This window comes from Neodiprion lecontei, chromosome 6 (genome assembly GCF_021901455.1).
Source record: "Neodiprion lecontei isolate iyNeoLeco1 chromosome 6, iyNeoLeco1.1, whole genome shotgun sequence".
Taxonomy (NCBI): domain Eukaryota; kingdom Metazoa; phylum Arthropoda; class Insecta; order Hymenoptera; family Diprionidae; genus Neodiprion; species Neodiprion lecontei.
Window position 1 is genome coordinate 28011179 of NC_060265.1, and position 20717 is coordinate 28031895.

The following is a 20717-nucleotide window of genomic DNA, read 5'->3' on the forward strand; positions in this document are numbered from 1 at the left end:
GAACGAACGAATGAGATGAGCGAATGAGTGAGTGAGCGAGCAAGTGACTGGCCGAATATGTATGGCGGGAAGGGTGGATGAGATCGCACTGCATCACAATGCCCCCCGCGGGTGAGCCGAGTTAGTACGGGGTGTTATGGGGCTGTTTTACAATATTAAATCACACACCGAGTCTGCACGGGCTGTGTTATATTACCGGGTGTACCGTGTATGCTCTACGTTCGGTGTATCCACCACCACCACCCCGCGTAATTCAAATTCGTTTCATTTGCATGCCGTGCCAATAAAGCACAAAGCTCCGACCCCCCTGATCTCATCGTCCCAAACTGGTCTCTGTACACGTATTACACGTATTACACGCGTGCGTGTATCGGCCGACGAGTATAGCAGCCACCCCGAAGTGAGTAAATCCAACCTAATTTCAATTTTTACCCGTAATTTTCTTCGATGCCCTCTTTCCTTTTATACCCTGAAACGTTCCGGGGTCGAATTTGCTGTGCGTGCAGGGCATCAAACCCGAGCGTGCCTTTACACGCGTAGCATATTATACACATGCACACATGCACGTATACACGCGTACACGTTTCTCACGTGCTAGCAAAGTTTTGCCAAATTTTTTTCTTTCGTTGTAACGTTGCACGATTCGATCGCTTTGATGCCACTCGAGTTGAGCGGATAATAACAATTCACACGTGTAACATATTTCCTGTAACTATTACACGAAATCTGGCTTCAATCAATGTTACAACACTCTGCTAAAATTTTGAATCAAAGTTTTTCTAGATCAATGTATGAAAAGAAATTTCAACGTCGCTGTCTTGGAGGAAAAATAATAATAATAACAACAATAACAACAGTAACAATAATAAAATTCTGTAGACAAAATTCAACTTTTCATCATTCCGTAGAGTAAAAAAATGTTATTACCCTTGTTGGCAGGTTTTTTCCATGCACGTACACTTTAACGTAACGTTGACGCAGTTTTCCACCTCGTTTTAACCCCCGATAAATTACGTCGAACATACGTCCATAAATCGGTCAAAATCCCTGTGCATAATTAATAGCGTTTCATTTTTCTAGGGGTGATTATTAACGAATATTGATGAGCGAGCATTGCATGTGAGCGCGGTGAAAAGAGGTGTAGACGGGTTTGTATAACAGGTACGTAGATGCAGCTAGTTTCAAGTGGTGATCTTCAACCCCCGGCGCCTGAAACCCGAACAAAGGTTCAAAGCGAGACACTTGCAATTAGTCACCCTTGCGTCGTGGAGCGTGAAGAATATGCACATGACTTGAGGACTAAAAAACCGGAGACGAGGTTTGAAGTTCCGAAAGCGTCCAATCCTCAATTATTTCATGGCGAAACTTGAAGCAAAGAAATCAAACTTCGAAGAAACGAGAAAAGTTTCAAGATTCCGAAAATTCGAGTTACGGTGAAGCAAATTTCCGAAAAAGAAATATATATATATATATATATATATATATAACAGCGTACTTTCGCAACAGCGCAAACTTATTGTTAGATATAGATATAAAATGTACATAACGTTGCGAATAAGCGTTCGCGGAACGAATGTTGCAATTTTCCATTGTACTACGCGTCAGCAAAAAACAATAACGTCCGGTTTATTAATAAAATTATCCCCGTATCGTTGGGTTTATAATTTTTTAATCTTCATCGAGAATTGTTACAATAATCCTACATAAATTTTATTCATCGTTATTTCTCTTTGTCATTCCCTCCGTGTAAAATTCATCCGTAGAATTTTCATCAAACGATTTTAATTATTCACGCTCTGCATCCGCGTGCATACGTCGCAAGTACTCGACCGATACCCGTCGACGGCGATATGAATTATTCGAAACAACGCTCGTTACGAGAGATTAATAACCGAAGTTTCGATAACTTTTACCGAAAACAAAATAAAAAAAAACAAAACCAACACAGCTCTCGAACGACACGCGAAAACGTGCAAAAATCCCTTTTCGCGATTACTTGGAAAATATTTCAATCCAATACGACGTACTCCCAATATTAGATACTGATCGAAACGTCTCAAAAAAAAAATTCACCGACTTGGCAGAACAAATAAATAAATAAATGAATGAATAATTACAAGATAGAATGAACGTTACCCCTGTACGTTGTAAGCGTGACGGAACAAACGATTACAATTACATTATAGATACACGAAATCAAACAGTGTGCGGTAATTAATAAACTAGCCGCGTATTTCCAGCTACCTAACCACGCAATCCGTTCAGCCGTCCATTACGTTATTATTATACGCGAATGAATGAATATGTATATATATATACACACATATAAACGCAGAGACACGACAATCCTTTTCTCCTCGGCACGACGCGCGTCACAAAGACGAGGGTGAAGCGCGAAGCAGGCTATCGGAGGGAAGCGATCTGAGTTTTGAATTAATTATAAATCCTAATTGTGTTGTATAATTTTCTATTTCCTTTATAGACAAGAAGGCCTTCCTTCCGGCCGAGCCTGACAAAGAGACGGGCGGACAAAGGCAGCCGCCGCCGCTATCGGGGATGGGAAAACTATGCGATATACCTCCACTGCCGTTATATATCGTAGGTGAGTCGAGCCGACCGAACGGAAACCGACCTGAAACCGGGTTTCGGGGTTTGCAGATTCTCTGCGGCCTGGCGTGGGCGAAGAACCGACTTAAACTTCGCTAATACCAAACTATTCGAACCCCGCTGCTGAGGCACCAGCTGCTCGATTATACACCCTGTATAATAGGCGGCCCATTAGGGATTGCCTGTTCGAGTATCCGCTGGGCAAGAATTCCTCGCCCTTACCTTTCGTCGATTTTAGCCTATCGAAGAATGCGTACCTCGTAGGACGAAGGAATCGATTCCAGAATAACCGCAAATGTCGTAATTGTACCTGGGGACAAACTTTGTGGAATCCCTCGATTTTCGCCATCATCGCGTTACTTTGCCGCGGGTGAAATAATTACGAGGTTGAAGTTGTTGGTACTTGAGGTTAACGTACCGAAACGTTGAAGCAAAAATTATTATTTTCCACTGTCGGAATAACTCGAGAAGTTGAATTTACGAAATCTGATTTTGTTCAGGCTCTGTTAACGGTTTCCCAAATTTAATGTAATCCTCCGATGTTGCGAAATAACCAATTTTTACAAAGATGCATCGTTACAGTAACGTTACAAACTTCAGCCTGGTAGATAATAAGGCAATGTATCTGTTGTAGAATAAATTTTCATCAATCTTATCGGTTGTTACAAATCCGCACACGGGTATGTATGTGAAAAATGTCGCCAGAAAAGAAGAAATATGATAAGTATTTAATGCTGTCCCGGAATGATCATTTAGGACAGAATTCAATGAAATTGAAAATTTTTATCAGAAAGATTCCGTCGTCGTTGTACGTAAAGGTGTATACACATCGTAAAGGAATAGCAGATAAAATATAATTGCAGATCGAGTAATTTCGCTGCGTGTATAATAAATGATTTTAAATTTAATCTTTTTTTCTCTCTCTCGTTTGTTTCTTCTTTATACCACATTTTCATTTCGTTCCGAGATTATTTCTGACCTAATTTAATCTTTCATTTGCATTCAATTTCTGAATTATTCGTCTCCTGCGTGTAATAATGATAAAAATCTGCTAATTATTGACAATCTGTACAAATGAGATTGACTCGCGTATTTGCTAAAATCGAACAAACAAATCTACGACAGCAATTTTACGCATGTAATTCGTTATATGTAATCGTAAGTGCCTGTGTCGGTTATCACACGCGGATGAAATACCATATTTAAAGTACGTTTAACAGCAGCTGCAGCGTTTCTGTTATCGATATCCGATACTCGCATCGTTTCAGATAACACATGTAACCCAAAATGCGTACACGTACACGTTCTTGCACATCCACTTTTTTCACCGCGATACACATCCCCGCCGCATACCTTCGATCTTTGTTTGAAATGACACTCGTTGTCAGCGAAGGCTGAATACACCTTTATACGCTTTTTAACAGGCGTTACACTCACGCGAACACACACACACGCACACATCGAGGCACGTCTGAGTTTATATCTCGTAAGAAGTTCTTCTTCTTATATTGTACGTGCACGTATATTCAAAGAATGAGCAACGTCTAAAAATATACACGGATCGCATCCAGGTATACGTATGTATTACCACCCGCAATCAACAACCTGAACATTTTTCTCCCCGTGATATTTTAAACATTGACAAGTTAGGTGATTCAAAAGTATAAGAATGCTCTTCAAATGCATATATTTGTAAAGACTGTGGCGTTAATGGCGTTTCATATTTACCGCACTCGCAATATCTGCAGCACCACTCGTGAACGTTGAGTCCAACCGTTAATTCTCATAGATTATCACCCGCCGTTATCAGTTTCTGTGTTTCAATAGTACCTCACGACTATAAATCTCCGCAGAGCCCTGCGCGAACTAATCATGTTGTACCTGTGATAATGTGAATGCAAGAAAAAAAAAAAAAAAAAAAACGATTTTAAGCTGCTGTATTATTCACCACTGCACTTATTACTCGGGAATAGGTTATACAATTTCGATAATAAATCTGATTCATTCGTCGTTAACAACGATTTCAAGCATGTACATCTGTGATTGCAGAAATGCGGATCGTTGTTACTACGTTGTGCCAGTTTTACTTCATCAATTATTATACGTGCAGACGAGACTTAAAAATTTATTAAAAATCAATCGATTCGTTTAAATTAGTCATACGAACCGATTAAAGCAATTCGATGATGCGCATGCCCGGGATAATTATTTACCAGATATTCGAGGTGTGAAAATTATTAACGACAGCCCAATTTTTTCCAATTTATTCTATACATATATATATTAAGGCATACGACACCGATACAAGAAAAAACTTTTAGGTTTGATTTTTACTACTCGCAAAAAAAAAAAAAAAACAATTTTCGAATGAAGTGGAAAAAAAAAGAAGCCGAAACCCCGCGTTAGGTGTGTTATGTATAATACATATGTAACATGACACATTCCGCGATTGAATGTCATCTAAAAAATATATGCGAGCTGCTGAAGGAAGTCGACGTTATGTTGTATATACATATAATACGTACGCGGAGTAGGCGTAATTATTCTCGTTATACATACAAGCAGTATATATATATGTATAGGGACACGTGCATTGTGCACGAATGGATATATATATGTATAGTATATCCATGCATAAACATACACACGTATAAAGTAACGGACGCAAAACGTACGTAAGTAACTCGAGGACTCGTTACGCTCTATTCTCCTCCCGCGAAGGCTAAAAGACGGCGAGAAAAGAAGACGACAAAGAAGAAGAAGAAGAAGAAGAAGAAGATGAAGCAGCAGCTGGAAAACGAGTGAGTTGCACCACTCCTTGCGCTCACTCACCCGCCATCTTTCCTTTCCTCCCCAACGAGTGATAATTTACTCGGCTTATCAGCAAGGGGACGTCGTTTCTACTTGGCTTTCATTCCTTCCTTCCTTCCTTCCTTCCTTCATTTCTTAATCCTTACAAGGAAACTAGCGACGAGCAGCTACAAGTTTTCTTTGAAAACGTTTGTACAGCTGCACGATCGTCGTTTTGCAGGTAACCTCTCACACCGCGTAGTATAAAGTTATGGGGGGTTTGTAGCTTCGGGAAGTAGAGGTTCTTTAAGTACGTGCTGTCTATAAGGTCGACGACTTTTATAGTTTGCCTAAGCTTGACATCTTTGTTGCTTTATTTAGACTTCGTTTCGATATTTCTTGTTTCTTTTTCCCTTTTCGTTTTTTTTCTTTCTTCTAAACTCTTCTTCTTCCATTTTCATTCCTGCACCCGGAATTAAACACTCGCTTCTCGCAGCGCGGGTAACCAATTTTAACCATACGTATATCTGTTATACGGACGTACTCCTCGAATAATTTCTAACGATACGGAGGAAGAAAAGTCTACACGGTGGGTGGTGCGTTTACGTATAACGAAGGGGATAAAAAGAACTCTCGAAGAGGGAAGAAAAAATTTACATCCTGTACGTGTGTAAATTGGAACTGAGACGATCCGTTGACCCGTTATTATTATTAAATTATTATTATTACACGCATATTACGCATGTACAAGGGCCGAAATTAATCCTCTAATTAAACGAAATAAGAATTTTCAACGACGCACAGGCGCCCGGTTACACATCGACGTAGAGTAAGGGAAAAAAAAGGGGGAAAGGAAAGCCATAGAGCGAGAGAAAACCGCGCGTCAAGTGTGGTATAAAAAGGCTTCTAAAATAAGCTTACCGCTGTACACACACACACACACATATATATATATATATATATATACAAGACGGGGGTGGAGGAGGGAATGAATGAAAAGACGAAGACGAATAAGGAGAATGAAAAGCCAGAAATAAAATTTAAAAAAAAAAACAAGAAAGAGAACTCGCTTCATCGTTCGCTTCCGACTGACGCCTGCAATTAACGAATTATACGTACATATATACAGATTATACCGTAGGCTACAATAAGACCGACGCACATAATCGCGAATTAATTAGTACCGCGCTTGTTAAACTGTATAGAAAGAAAAAAGAAAGCCGGGAATCTTTGAAAACGTGAGAATTTTGTATTTCCTCGGTCCCTTTCTCAATTATACACGTAAAGTAGATTAAAAGAATAATTATTCTCATACAATGGGAATTACTCGAATTCCACCCACCCGACAAGAAAAACCGAAACGGGAAGAGAAGAAAAACGCATATCTTGAAACAATCAAGTACCTACGTCGATAAGAAAAAAAAAGACAAGAAGAAAGGAGTCAATTAAAGTCTGGAAGCTTGGAAGAAAAAAAATAAATAAATATGAATAATAACTTTCGATAAAGTCTAACCCCCCCCCGCCTTTTTTGTGGTGTACATATGGATGTTATATATGCACGCAACGTAGAGCAAACGTTTTTACAATGATCCTAATACAGGTCGGAATTGAGATGTTTGTCCCTCGGCGAAGAGAGATTGATCGCGGATCGAGTTTCGGCCGACTAATCGTAAATCAGTCATCAACGGATGATGGTGTAGCTAGTTATAATTGACGCCACCTTGGTGCACATCCCATACAATATTCTCAATCCCCGAGTGATTCTCTCCAGAGGCTAATCAAGTTAGCTCGAAAATTTACAGTGGCTAGTTGTTGCCCGGCCTGGCCGCCGGTCGGCTACTTACGTTAATGACTTAGTAGTTAACTTAGCCACCCTTACACACACACACACACACACACACACATGCATACAAGGGGTTCGTGTACCTCCGCGACACTCCGATTTCTCCCTAATACACTTAACCTCGCAAGTGCAAGGTATGTTGTACAATATACATATGTAACCACACACGTATCGCATGTGTTAATGCATACGTGTATTCGTGTAAAAAGTCTCGTACACCGAAAGACACAAACGCGCACACGCGCGCGTGAATGCGGGGGAGCGATATAGGAGAGTTTCGGAAACTGCCCTCCGACGACCATTACATCGAACATAAAGGTGACCGTTGGTTGTTGGTTGGTTCAAGTTGCCGCTCGGTGACTCGTTAGCGCGATATTATATCCCCCCGCAGAAAATTACTCGGGCCTTTCAAATTCTGCTTACGGAGGAGGGGTTGGTGGTGGAAAAAAATAAATAAAATAAAAGAAAATAAAAGAAAAAATTTAAAAAAAAAAAAAACAAAATTAAAGAGAATTTTTCTACTTTTTTTTCCTCTCTCTTTCTCTCTCTCTCTCTCTCTCTCTCTCTCTCTTCTTCGCTTCTCGCCCTCTCCTCGCGCAACGCCACATAAAGAATGTCAAAATACGACGACGCCGCAACGCGCAGCTGTACATACATACAATGTACAAATACGCGTACATATGTAACGTGTGTGCGTGTGTGTATAGGTATACTAGCGCTTAATTCGAGACGGGGGAAGGGGGAGGGATTCATCGAAACCTACACCTTTCGCTATACCTATAATACGTATATACCTTACTCGTATTATACGATACAACGATGTTTACCTCGATTTTTCGAGGCGGAAGGAAAAACCCGTACGAGTAAATTATTGGGGTGTTTGATTTTTCTTCGATAATTCGGAGGGTTTTCGGTTTTCATTCGTTTATTTTTTTTTTTTTTTTCATTATTTCTTGTTTTTTCCCACTTATTCGTCCCTCACTTACTTTACTAACACCCGTTTGACACGAAAGGCTGGTGTTATACAGTTTCTCGTCGATTTTTACCCGTATCTCGCATGAATGAATGTTGATCAAGAATCAAATATATGTATATATATTTTTCTTTTAAAACAGTGAAAAAAAAAAACGAAACAAAACTCGTGTAGATGTGACGATTTACCTCCACTCTTTTTCACTTTTACGAAAAATATTGTCTCAACAATGACGAAAATTTGAATTACAATCGTGTAAAATTTTTTATAGTTCAACCAATTATACTATGTATAATACTTATAACTTTTTATTTCTGCGCGAAACTTTTTCAAGACTTTATATCACGCTGCAATTACACTAAGTGTATCTAGTTTAAATTTTCATTACCAAATCGTTTGTCACAGCGAGTTTTGATAAATTAACTGTGCCTCGTTACGCGCGTTATAAATATTTTTAAAACTATGCCTGAATTAAAAATATTTTCTGGCTATAACGTTCTCATCACTTTTTTTTTTTCTCTTACACCAACACCTAATTAAAATTATTATACAATCGTAACGGGAAGTGTATAATAATTCTTCTGCTGATAAGTCGTTACACGCGAGTGTTACATACATGCATACACACGTGTAACCGGTTGACAGGCAGCGCTATCTCAATTTTAACATTAAATTGTGTAATAATAAGTCATTTACGGTATTAACTCGAACAACTTCCCCAACCGTTAACAAGTAAAATCGCGTATAATAAAATATTTCACGGAATGTAACCGCTTATAACCACAAACATTATGAAATGCAAAACGTACATGTGCATATACGAGTAAATAATACGATGTTTTCAACCGTATTGCCCAAGAAACGAACGAGTATTAAAACTGAAATACGCAAACGAATGAATGAACGAATGAATGAATGATTGAACGACTAACGTGCGACAGATATAAATAATAATTGATTTAATTGCGGGTAAACGGTATATAATATACATATATACGTGTATGTAATTATATTATACGATATAAGACCAACGAAATGAATATACCTATATGCTTAAATATCGATTATCGAGTGAAAAAAAAACGACTCTTCCGGTCGGTCGGTCATACGGCGGTGTTCGTAGTAAGAAAAGAATGCGTGACGTCACCACGCGTTAACGTCCCCCCATCCCCCCTTCCGTTCTTTCTAGCGTACGTTACGGAGAAGTGACTGATTGTGAGTCAGCGTCGTCAGCAGCAGCAGCAGCAACAGCAACAGCAACGCCGTCTTTCGTGAGGTTTTACCGAGAAATAAAGCTTTGCGTCACGTTGCACAACGCGATGACGGAGAGGATATGGGAACTCGCGCATCGAGAGGCTGATTAGTGAGTCTTGCGATGACGCATGCTGTAATACTGTTATCAGGAATCCTAGGTATATACGTATAATACCTGTTATACGTGCGCGTGTGTGAAAAGAGAGAGAGAGAGAGAGAGAGACGCTATTGACGATGCAACGATAGATAGGTTGAATGAAGCCTTGTAATAAAACGAGCAAAGAAGACGGTCTTGCCTCGGTCCCCTTTATCGTTAAAGGTGGGGCTAAAAAATTAGAATTTTCGATCGACGGACCGATCGGAATATCGGATTTTCATTGACGCGATAATGTTGGTCGTAAAGATAAAAGATGTGGAAAATCCAAGTATATATAGAACATTGTGAATATGGAAAGTTGAATTACGGAATTACAATAAATATAGAAAGGTCAAAACACAGAATCGTATTATCGAGAAGAATTCTGACGATTCTACAGTTCTGCATTCTACGCTCCGACCTTTCTATTCCTTTCCTTCTCCACGCTTTTCTACTTTCAACACTTTTAAATTCTATATAAGATAAGTTTTCGTTTCTTTAATTATTCCATATTGTGGCTCTTCAATTTTTTGAACTTTTTATATATTTACCACCCACCGATCGCTGCGAGTGGTATGCAACATGCCTCACCTTGGATCTCTCTCTCTCTCTCTCTCTCTACGCTAGAGAGTACACAAGGTACGTAAGGTATTATATAGATGCATTTGTAGATTATAGCTCAGGTCCCTCCTTGTCAGCTCTTTGCCTGCTATATGGGTTTGCCTAGGTCTAGTCTAGGCTAGTGCTAATGGTAGTGGTGGTAGGTAGCACACGTAGCCGAGTGACCAGCCACGCCCACTCTAATTACACGAATCGGCTAGACCACGCTGCTGGCTATATAGATGAAATACCAAGGTGTGTACACACATGCGACACAGCTATACGTGAAACAAATGTCAATGGATATTATTACGACCCCCGTTAGGTACAACAATTTGTTGCACGCCGCAGGATTCACAAGCAGCAACAATTTACATTGAGGTTCCAAGTTAGCGCAACGTTACTTCGACGATGCATGTCTAACGATAATCGTTATATTTCCCAACCTTAGGATTGTCTGAAATTCGGGTAGTAAATCGCATGACATGTTCGTAATTTTGAAAAGCCAACTTGAACTTTGTGAATTTGTGACGATACGTCGTGTTGCCTTTTCTGTTTTTATTTATTTATTTTTTTTTTTCCTTTCTTTTTTTAACGATAATTTTGTGATCTCTGAATTACGTTACATATTTATATTACGTCACGAAAAAACGACGTATATCCGCATGTTTTAAAAACTTGATACCGTACTCGGGCTGCATCCGGTTTTGATAACGCATAATCCTCGAGATTAAATTTAGTGAGGACTTTTCGTTAACGACAGGGTCGTATTATTATACCTTGAACATTTCAATGCGTGATACAGGAGATTGAACTTACCACAGGGGTCAGTGCGATAAAAACCTAACGTTTCAAATCAATGATCTCAACTATCAAGAGAATGTTCACGGAATGACAAACGAAATAAAGTAATCGGTACAATACCGTCAACTAATACTTCATACATCAACTGCTGGAAAATATACACAGCATAAACTTCTGTATCGAATAATGCGTACGATATATTTCTTCGAAATGATCACACAACCGCCATGCAATAAGTTACAGAACGGTATCTAAAGTATTGTATACATACGATAGTGGATCAGAGAAGTGCACCATACAATATGTAATTAGAACCGAGCGATATGTATTTTCCTACGGAGAGTTTATCGACGGAAGCGAGAACCCTCTACTTCTGCCACGGCATTAATATAATCGCGCGGTAATTACTTTTCCTTTTACTTCTTCTTATTCCCCTCCGCAATGTACAAACATCGAGACAAACATCGTATTATCAGTCTGCACTTCGTGAAACGATTTCTTATACTTCGTCTCTTTCACCTTCACATTCTTCCTACAGTTTCACATCTCGATGACTGTTTTTTTAAAATAACATTCTCTTCGTATTAAAATTTATTTATTTATGTGTAAAAAATTTGAAATTGTTATATAAATTTTACTGTTGTAAAAAAAAAAAATAAAAGTCGAAAAAAAAGATTATTAAAAGAAAAGTCATCGAGAGTTGTGAGACAAACGAATCGGGCGTCTCTGAGACGAGATGCGGGACTGAAAAACACGGTCAGGGTTAGGCGGACGGAAGGTGTGTACCTTACACCTACATACGTACACACGATGAGAATGAGAATGAGGATGAAGCTAACTCTGGTCCGTCGCATCACGTTGTGAAACGTGAGCGTATGCGAAGGCTTGTTACGTACGTACCGGGTGGCCTGCACACACTGATAACTTTGTATAAAAAAACGAAAAAGCAGTATCATCGTCCATTAGCAGAGTACCATACCAGCCCTGCAGGCTGCACTAGCTACCAATAAATTACCACCACACCGCGCGTAACGTGTAAAGTATACGTAGGCACGCGTGTGTCAGGGTCCGAGGAAAAAGAATCACCTTGTATATACACGCTGCGGCTGTACAAAAATAACGTCAAGAAGTATACGGGGTCCGATATCCTGTGCACTCTAGCTGACTGCAGCCACTTATGCGTATGCGTGAACGTGTGTTTAAGACGGTGGCGTCGTCGTTGTGACGAGATAAAACGACGACGAAACTGAGAAACGATCCAGTTGCCGGAAGGAAGAAAATGTACCTACATCGTCCGTATGTGCGTTGACTTTTTTTTTATCTACTTTTCAATGTACATCAAGTCACATCTACTTTCGTACATTTATTTTCTCGGTTATTTAATTTTTTTTTTTGTTTTCTCATCATTCAAACCACACGTTTTGTATTGTAATAATAAATAACAAAAATATGCGGCGTGTTGTGTGCCATTTTATCAAAAATCATCAAAAATATTCATGAGGATCTACGTGAAAATTTGATAAAAAATTATTTTTCCGTATCTCTCACATATACGTATAGCTTAGCTGCTAATTCCGTCTCGAATGTTGTTCGATCAGATCCCGTCCCATGGTTGTTGATCAACAAATATGTACCTCAACATATTATTCTGTGTAGTATATACGTCCACATACCACACACATTACATACGGTCTCTACGTACATACGTATACATATAGCGTGATATACCTACACCTATACCTCATAGGTTCACACACGGTTTCCTCAAGCTTGATGGAGTTAGGTGGTAAGGTATCGCCGGGCCAGTAATTCCCTATCGGCGTAACACGGTGTGTAAGGTTATACCCGACATCGTTTCCGCGTGTTCGAGCCAACACAATTCCAAAACGGTGTGTGATTGGAATAAGCTGACATATTCTACTCGGTCCTATCGTCGTCGGCGATGTTGCCGAGAGCACCACCACCACCAACACCAACGAGCCAACGGTGGTTGCGGAAGTCGTGGAGACCCGCATTCGCAACGTCCCGCACAACCGCTTCTACTTCTTCTTCTAGCCCCTGCGCAAAATATGCGACCAATAGACGTGCGAGGAAACCGAGGCGAGGCTAACCGAGTCAGCCTTCCTACCTCCGCGTAATCTCCACAAAATTCTTCCCTTTGACACAATGCCAGAGGTCCTGTCCCAGTCCCTCTCTCTCTCTTTCCGTCGTTCTTAAGGGATGCTAATCCCGGAACATCCAATAAACGCTTCTCTGTCTTTCGCTTTCTTTCCCCTTTTCTCTGCACGGAAAGCGACCCGAGCACCAAAAGCAAGGTTGCCTTGTCCTCGGTATTATTCAAGGCTCACGAGTAATGCAGTTGTTTCAGTTTCTTTGAAGAGTTTATCACAGACAGATACTGCACGGAGAATAATTGAAACTGCAAACCGTGGATCGACCTCGTTGCATCACTTGCAACTACATGAATATCGTACAAAGGATCAACCAATTACGTGCTAATCGTAAGAAGGACAACAGATCCATTCTACTCAAGATGCAGAGTTTTTTTTACTGATTTTTGTTTAATTCTAATATTAGTATTACCTCGATACGATGCACTTAAAAACATAACGTTAAAAAGAAAAATTCACATTTCCCAGAACAATTGCTGTACATCGATACTGCGGAACGAATCTCCGTACTTTCCCCAACCCGCAATTCTACACTCTCGCAGCGTGTGAAACCGATTCCCAGAATTGATCGTTGCCACTGCTGCTTCTACGTGATTTACCGTTACAGAGTAGAGTACAATTTTTATTTATAGATAACAAACCTGCACAATAACATACAGGTGTATATTTAATACTAAGCTACAACAAATCATTTCATTTCTTCTGTAGGTATAATTTCTGGATTAGAGAAATAAAAAATTCTAAGAACCTTACAAATACACATTCATCTAACATTATAAATGTGTCGTCTCAAGTACCACTTTTCCCCAGGCTTATCCTCCTACTTTCAAAGAAGTTCTGTGGATGTCGTACACAATGGTTGCATTATCGGATATTATGGCAACGGCTTGCGTTTATTGCCGCAAAATAATATACAGGCGAATAAAATTTTGCAACAGTTGTAAGTGTTCGTGTGTGTGTATCACCCTCGTCAACGAACAAGAAACCTGGCCACGTGATAACGCAAGATAACGAACGAAGATACGCACATGTGGATGAACACATATTACATACGTACACATATATAGACACAGGTGCGTGTGCACCGTATAGGTTGATGCACGCAAATACCTAAACGAGCAGCCAGCTGTGTGCGTAACTAGGTTTTCATACCTACGCGAGAGTCGTGCGGTCGAGTAATTCTGAATGGGATATAATGATGAAGCAAACGACACTTCGCCACGCCAGAAAGCGATAAGGGAAAATCTTCCCACCGCACTCTGTGCGCTGCAAACGGTCTCTTCTACCTCGTACTAGACTGTACACACCGCAAAATATCCTGCACGAGAACTCTGAGGATTATAGACCAAAGGCCACCAAGAGAACGGAGACAAGCCAACCAACAACTTCGACGCTACGCTTCTGAATCGCACCCAAGAGGAAGAAGAAGTAGAAGTAGAAGTAAAAGTAAAACGTTGCTACGAGCGATTGTTGCGAAGCTTGGGAAAAAATAGTACGCGGGTTGGAGGGAGGCGGAGTGTGAGGAAGGAAAATGGCCACCTGCGTTAAAGCATTCGTAGGATTCGTAGTGAGCCTCGGATCTACGTAGTGCCACTCGTTTCACGTGAAAAACGTACAGACTCGTGAGTACCGTAGTAGAATTTACTACATTCTATGCTGTCCTCTTTCAACAGCAGCTGCAGCGAAAATTCATGCAGGGACAAACCAGGGCTGGCTGGCTGTCTGCAGGATCGCGCAACAACACATTTTGTACGTCGACTTCCGTCCGATGCATTCTTTCAAATCCCATGCACACCGCAGCGAATGTCGATTTCGTATTCTCCGCAACGCGTATCGGTGAAAAAACCGTTGCCAGTTTTCCTATTTGACCATCGTCGAATCGAACGGAGTTGTAAGGTAATAAACAAAGAAACGATTATAACGACGAAGCGTACTCGCGAGGTTTGCTGGGCATGGCCCTGAAATTCTTACGATTAGCGGTATTGTCGTACATAGGTACGACAAAGACGCGTTTATGGTAGGTAGGCATAGTCGGATGTATGGATGGATGGCGGTGTGTAGGGGTGGGCAGGAAATTTGACCGGGTCTTTTATTTAAGAGGAGTGTAAGGACCAAGGCCCGGTCGAGCGGTCCCTCTCCGCCACTCGTGGTTCTCTCGAGAGATCCAAACACTCGAATAGAGCAAAGCAAAGCAAAGCAAGGCGAGCCAAGCTGGTAGTAGAAAGAGAGAGTAGGAAAAGAGAATAAAAAAGAATGTCGGAGAAGGAGGAGGAGAAAAAGAGAGGAGAACAAAACTGAGAAACGGAACGGCGCTCTCGCTGAGCGGACTGTAGGAATGGTGGACGGATGGCGGTGGTACGGAGTGTTGTGGTACGTATACCTCGAACGACTCGAACGGCCGGCTTAACAGTAACGCGAAGAGCGACTACCTGCTGAAAATGTACGTTGAAAACCTGATTTAAACTTCGCTCTAAGCTAGTTTTATCGTTAGAAGCCGACTACTGGCACGGCGAGAAGGAAAATTTGCTACTCCGAGTTATCAGCCTCTCGTCTTCGATGTTGGCTGTTGTTGATAATTTAAAGGGTGGTTAAAATATCGCCTCCTCGTGTGCCATGGAAGAGAGGAATCGTCGCGTTACTGCACACGTTGCACTTCGTTGCGAAACCTGCGGACGACAAGATTCGTTGCACTGACCACAGACCAAGAAACATCGTAACGATTGTCCGGAAATTTATCAGTGTTTACAGTACCCGCTGCATGCACACAATACAGACTAATTGTAAATAAAGAAAATACTGTCCAAACACCTTAGAAAAATGTAAACCTATCGCTGTTTCTCTGAGATTAAAACGCGTGATCCATAATGATCAATTCTGAGGATACATATTTGTGAAACTAACTACTGTATAAAGATGGTAGATAGTCACAAAAATCGTTGACCATTCCACGCGGCGTGATGTATATTGTATTACAACGTGTATATATGTATCGCTTATCGCGCGATCAGAGGAGAAACGGATAAATGCAATGCGATAACGATAATAGTAGATTTGAATCGATTCCGAGTAAAACGAATTTCCGGGACCTTGAACGGATTACTCGATACATCATCGCCGTCGCCCTGGAATAAATTAATCAAAACGACGATGATTGTACGCTCTGTTAAGTATGCGTAATCCGTTAATGTAATTCGTGAAGCCCGACACTGAGTTGTGATTCCTCTGTGCCCGTTTCTTGATTCTGATTCTCTCATTCTCTCTCTCTACCACCGTTTGACTCAACGATGATTGCGTCAATTGGCCGACTTGGAGAGCGCCGTTAGCGATGCATCAGCCCGAAGAATAATAATACACGGGACGATAAACAATGTACTTCGGAATGCCAACGAATCAGAGAATTAAGGGCTGCACGGAAAAACCACGCAGCTGTTCTCTCCCGAGTATAAAGAGTGGGTATATTCTCTTTCTGTCTCTTTCTCTCGCATTGGGGCCCCGTTTACAGCATTAACCTTAAATAAGTATGTAAGCGCATGCGGCAGACACGACGTTCGTATACCTATGCCTGTAACCGTAACGAACAAGGAGAGTCTAATTCCGTAAGCAAACATTCCGTAAGAGAGACAGACCAGAGGTATCGGTTTATTATTTCCATCTCTCGCCGCGAGAAAGGTTATGGAAAGTGGTGGTGGAATATTACGAGAGACACGATTGTTCCTTGGTCACGTGAAAGGCCCAACGCACATTCGTGATGCGGCGTGCCAGACCGTGGATACTCTGCATTACACGCACGGCGGAGTAAAAATGGTCGACGTCCGTCGGATTAGTCACGGTGAACCGTTGGTTCCCGAGAAAAAGATAAATCCGAGTTTAAAAAGGTGAAACGAACGGCGCGGGTGACGCGGCTGGTTTCACAACTCGGGACCCGAACGAGCGAAGAACGGGCCCCGATCCGGCCCTGAGCCGAGATATAGCGCACCTACAACGGTCGGACGGCGACCTCAACTCTCTTCTTTGTCCCAGCTCCGGGTCTCTCGGGGTTTACCTTATTGTCTCGATTTATTTCCAGAGGAGCGGCGAGCGTGCCCCGAAAATTGAAAATATCATCTCGGGCTGGAATCGTCGTTTCGAAGGCGAGAAAATATGACTAACGAAAATAAACGGTTACTTGGATACGAACGCCCGACGTGAGAAAATGCCGAGCTAATTACTCCCGGATTCATTCGCAACGCGAAGAAAGGAGGATGTTTCGAACACCGTCGGGCCTAAGCCCTCCCCCCCCCCCTTCTCTGCCGTGGTTCGAGTCGTTATGCTAATTAATTAATCCACCAGCTTTCGACGCTGTAACCACTTTTCGAACGTGTTTTGTCGTTAGCGTAACATCTCGGCAAATCGAACCGCTCGTATCGCGGTGAGATACGACGACTATCGCAACCGTTAACTGTTCCCAAGATTTGAAAAAGGAACGACGCGAAGTACGCCGCGTCGGTGGGTGGGGTACCTGCTCGCACCTTTGTTGCAACGAAGAAAAAGAATAAGAAGAACGCGCTGCGGTCCCTCGCGACGTTCTTACGACAAGAATTCAAATTCCCATTAACTCCTGTAACGTTCGTAACGATAATTGTTATCACCACAGAGTTACCGCGTATATTCCTCTATTCTCTTTATTCCCTAACACTTTTTCACGGCGTTCAAAAGCCGGCCCTCGTCCATCTCCCCACCGTCGCCGTTGCTTCGTCAAAGCGGTTTCAACGACTCGGCTTCTCGCATCAACGTGTTTCCCACGTTAAAAACAAGCGGTCGCAACGTCGTCGTCGTTCTAATCAACGATTGAAATAAATCAATTCCACTGAATTCCTCGAGGCGAACGACGACGACGACGCCGTCTCTCGGCACAAAGCCGTGGGCCTTAGGCCCAGATCCACACGCCTCGACGCTCCGACGCAACACACACACACGCACACGCACACACGCGTACACACGGAGAAGGACCCCGAGTGTACGGTTCACTCACCTAGCGTTCCGCGCAGGAGTAACACTAACAATACGAGCACGAGGGGCCTCGCCCGTCGGGCAACAGCCGTCCCATCGTAGGCCGGTGTCCTCCTGGGCCTTGTCGCCTCTCGCATTTCGCCGCCGTCGTAGCAGTCCCGTCGCACAGTAGTCACGCACCGCGTAAGCATCGTCTCACCGCACACGATTCACTACTCCAGGTATTCTCTTCCCGAATCCCTGTAACCCTCCTCGCACTATTCCTCGCCTTTATATTTCACCTTTGTACAACGTCGATCAAATTCAAGTCGCCGCCGATTACGACGATGCCGAACGGCCGCCGGCTCCCATCCTGGACACGAGGAGATTATTCACACAAGCACTTTATGACGCCGATCAATCCGAGCTTCGTTAAATCGCCTCCCGCTCGCCCTATCGCCAAGACTCGAGTCGCAAGCCCAACTGACTGACTGACTGACTCGCCCGCTCCTCTACCGCCACTTCCTCGCTCCACGGACACCGCGTCTCTCGACCTCACTCCTCACCCCCCCCCCCCTTGCCGCCCGCCAACACGGCACACCGCGCGACAACTACTTGTTGAGTTTCCCAGGGGCGGAAATAACCGGCGTCGGGCCCCCTTCCTTCCGCAATTTTCGCGTTCGCGCGAAGCCGAGTGCGTTTTTCTTTGCAGCGTGGAAATTATTATGTCGTCGTTGAACAGCGGCGGCAGTGGGTAGTTAATTAGGTTAAATTAGGTTAACTTTTCCGTGTTCGAGTAACGTCGGACTATCGGCCCCCGACCTTGGGAGAGGATTCCGAAAGGCGATGATAAGAATTTTAATTGTGAAATTGTTTGCTTTTTGTTCTGCTGTACTCTGTACGCACGTGTGGCGGATTGAACTGTGACGTGAATTGCCTCTGCTTCGTGCACGCGTAGTGAATCGTGTTCGTTGCATCCGTGATAGGCCGTCCTGAAGCTTTTAACGGCGAAGACGTTGCTTGCAACGGCAGCTTTGTGTTATCGCTCTCTCGCATTCTTTGGAGACGGTTCCGGAACTCGGAGTAACACATAGTCGAGATACATATTTCGAATAATTATTCGAAGGGGCTTCCTACGCCGACCTTGAAATCGAGTAATTCTTGGTAAAAAGTATCGTGAGTCACGCGGAAACCTGAGTAGAAGTCTTTAATTCTAGGATCGCGTGGTGGAATAATTCTCCCAATGACGCATCCGGTGAAAGCAGTTTCGGTTCAATTTCGCGTGTCGTCTTCGAAACGGATGTTATGATATTACGGATGTTTGAAGAACAAAACGAAGAAAGAGAGTTTTATCATTTTGAAAATTCTTATATAACTCTGTCGCTCACTCTCCGCTGCTGTAGAAAATGATCAAAGGACTGGTCCGAAATTGCAATAAGACGGGTTTAATTGCTTGCAGAGTTACTCCCACGAGTTCGTTTCTTCCTAGTCTTTGAAAAGTTTGCCAGGAAACTCGATGTTATTATGTATCTGTAAAACGATGGAAGTAATCTTCCGGCTGTGCAGGTTCTTCGCCCACACTTGAGCCTTGTATTAAACTTGAAGAGAGGAAGGTAATCGTAAATAAATGACAAGTTACACGTACTGTGTACCTATTATATGTGTATACCGTCGCACGATGAGTTGATGGCAAAGTTCATTCGCGAGAACTTGTGACGGTAAGAATGGCTCGATATACGTTTGAATGATTCGATAATAATACAGAGATAAGGAAAGAGCGAGAATTATCGAGATTCAATATCAACTTGACAACCTTGTATTTACCGCGATTGAACACGTTTCGCAAACAATGACGTTATCGGGTGTGGGTCAACATAAACGTTAATTGTACACTCACGCATTTGCCTCAAGCTCTGTGCTTTTGCGGGGCAACCGTTTGGACAACGTTAATTATAAATCCGCTTCTCACCTGCGGAACGACTTACGTGAAACACAGACTTGAAGTGAGGACGTGTCATGACCGGAAGCTACCTCTCGGCTAATGGGAACGGTAAATCGTAAATGCACTCTAATTATCGACGAATGACAAGTAATTGCGCGTACGAACACTCGAGACTGCTGTGAGAAGCCGAAAATTCAGTTCATTCGCCTCGTGTATCAAGCACTTGTATCAATGAGCCGTACTCTCGATTGCAAGTAACGAACGTGTAATACGTGAATCAGATTCGGACGTACGCAATTAGCTTTTCTTGCCTTGTTCTCGGTTACTGAAAGCGTATAGGTATACGACTGCAGTGACGACGGTAAATGGGGTGTCATTCGTGAGTGTAGGTACACATACGGATGTACGTACAATAAAGAGAAATGTATGGGCCCTGGGCGATAAGTCCATCTCTCTGACTATTCGGAACTGTGTTTTACGTTTTTCGGATTATAACACGACCGGAAATTCGTCGAAGGTAACCTGAACTTTGACCAGATTATACACGCAAGTTGAAAAAGGTAAGCTAGATAAGGCTGTGATTATTTTCCGGTATAGCCTATATTTCTCAGAAAAAGAAATAAGAAAAT

General features: G+C 42.3%; 1 protein-coding gene across 2 annotated transcripts in view; it reads right to left on the reverse strand.

Moving 5' to 3' along the window:
- LOC107227705 (DE-cadherin) overlaps positions 1 to 18641 on the reverse strand; it is a 50731-nt gene extending 32090 nt beyond the window's left edge. For both annotated transcript variants that reach the window (XM_046743893.1, XM_046743892.1), the window contains exon 1: positions 18190 to 18641. In XM_046743893.1, the coding sequence (XP_046599849.1) occupies positions 18190 to 18358 (169 nt within the window). In that variant the 5' untranslated portion in view covers positions 18359 to 18641. The remainder of the gene's footprint in view (positions 1 to 18189) is intronic.
- Positions 18642 to 20717: the final 2076 nt, after the last annotated feature.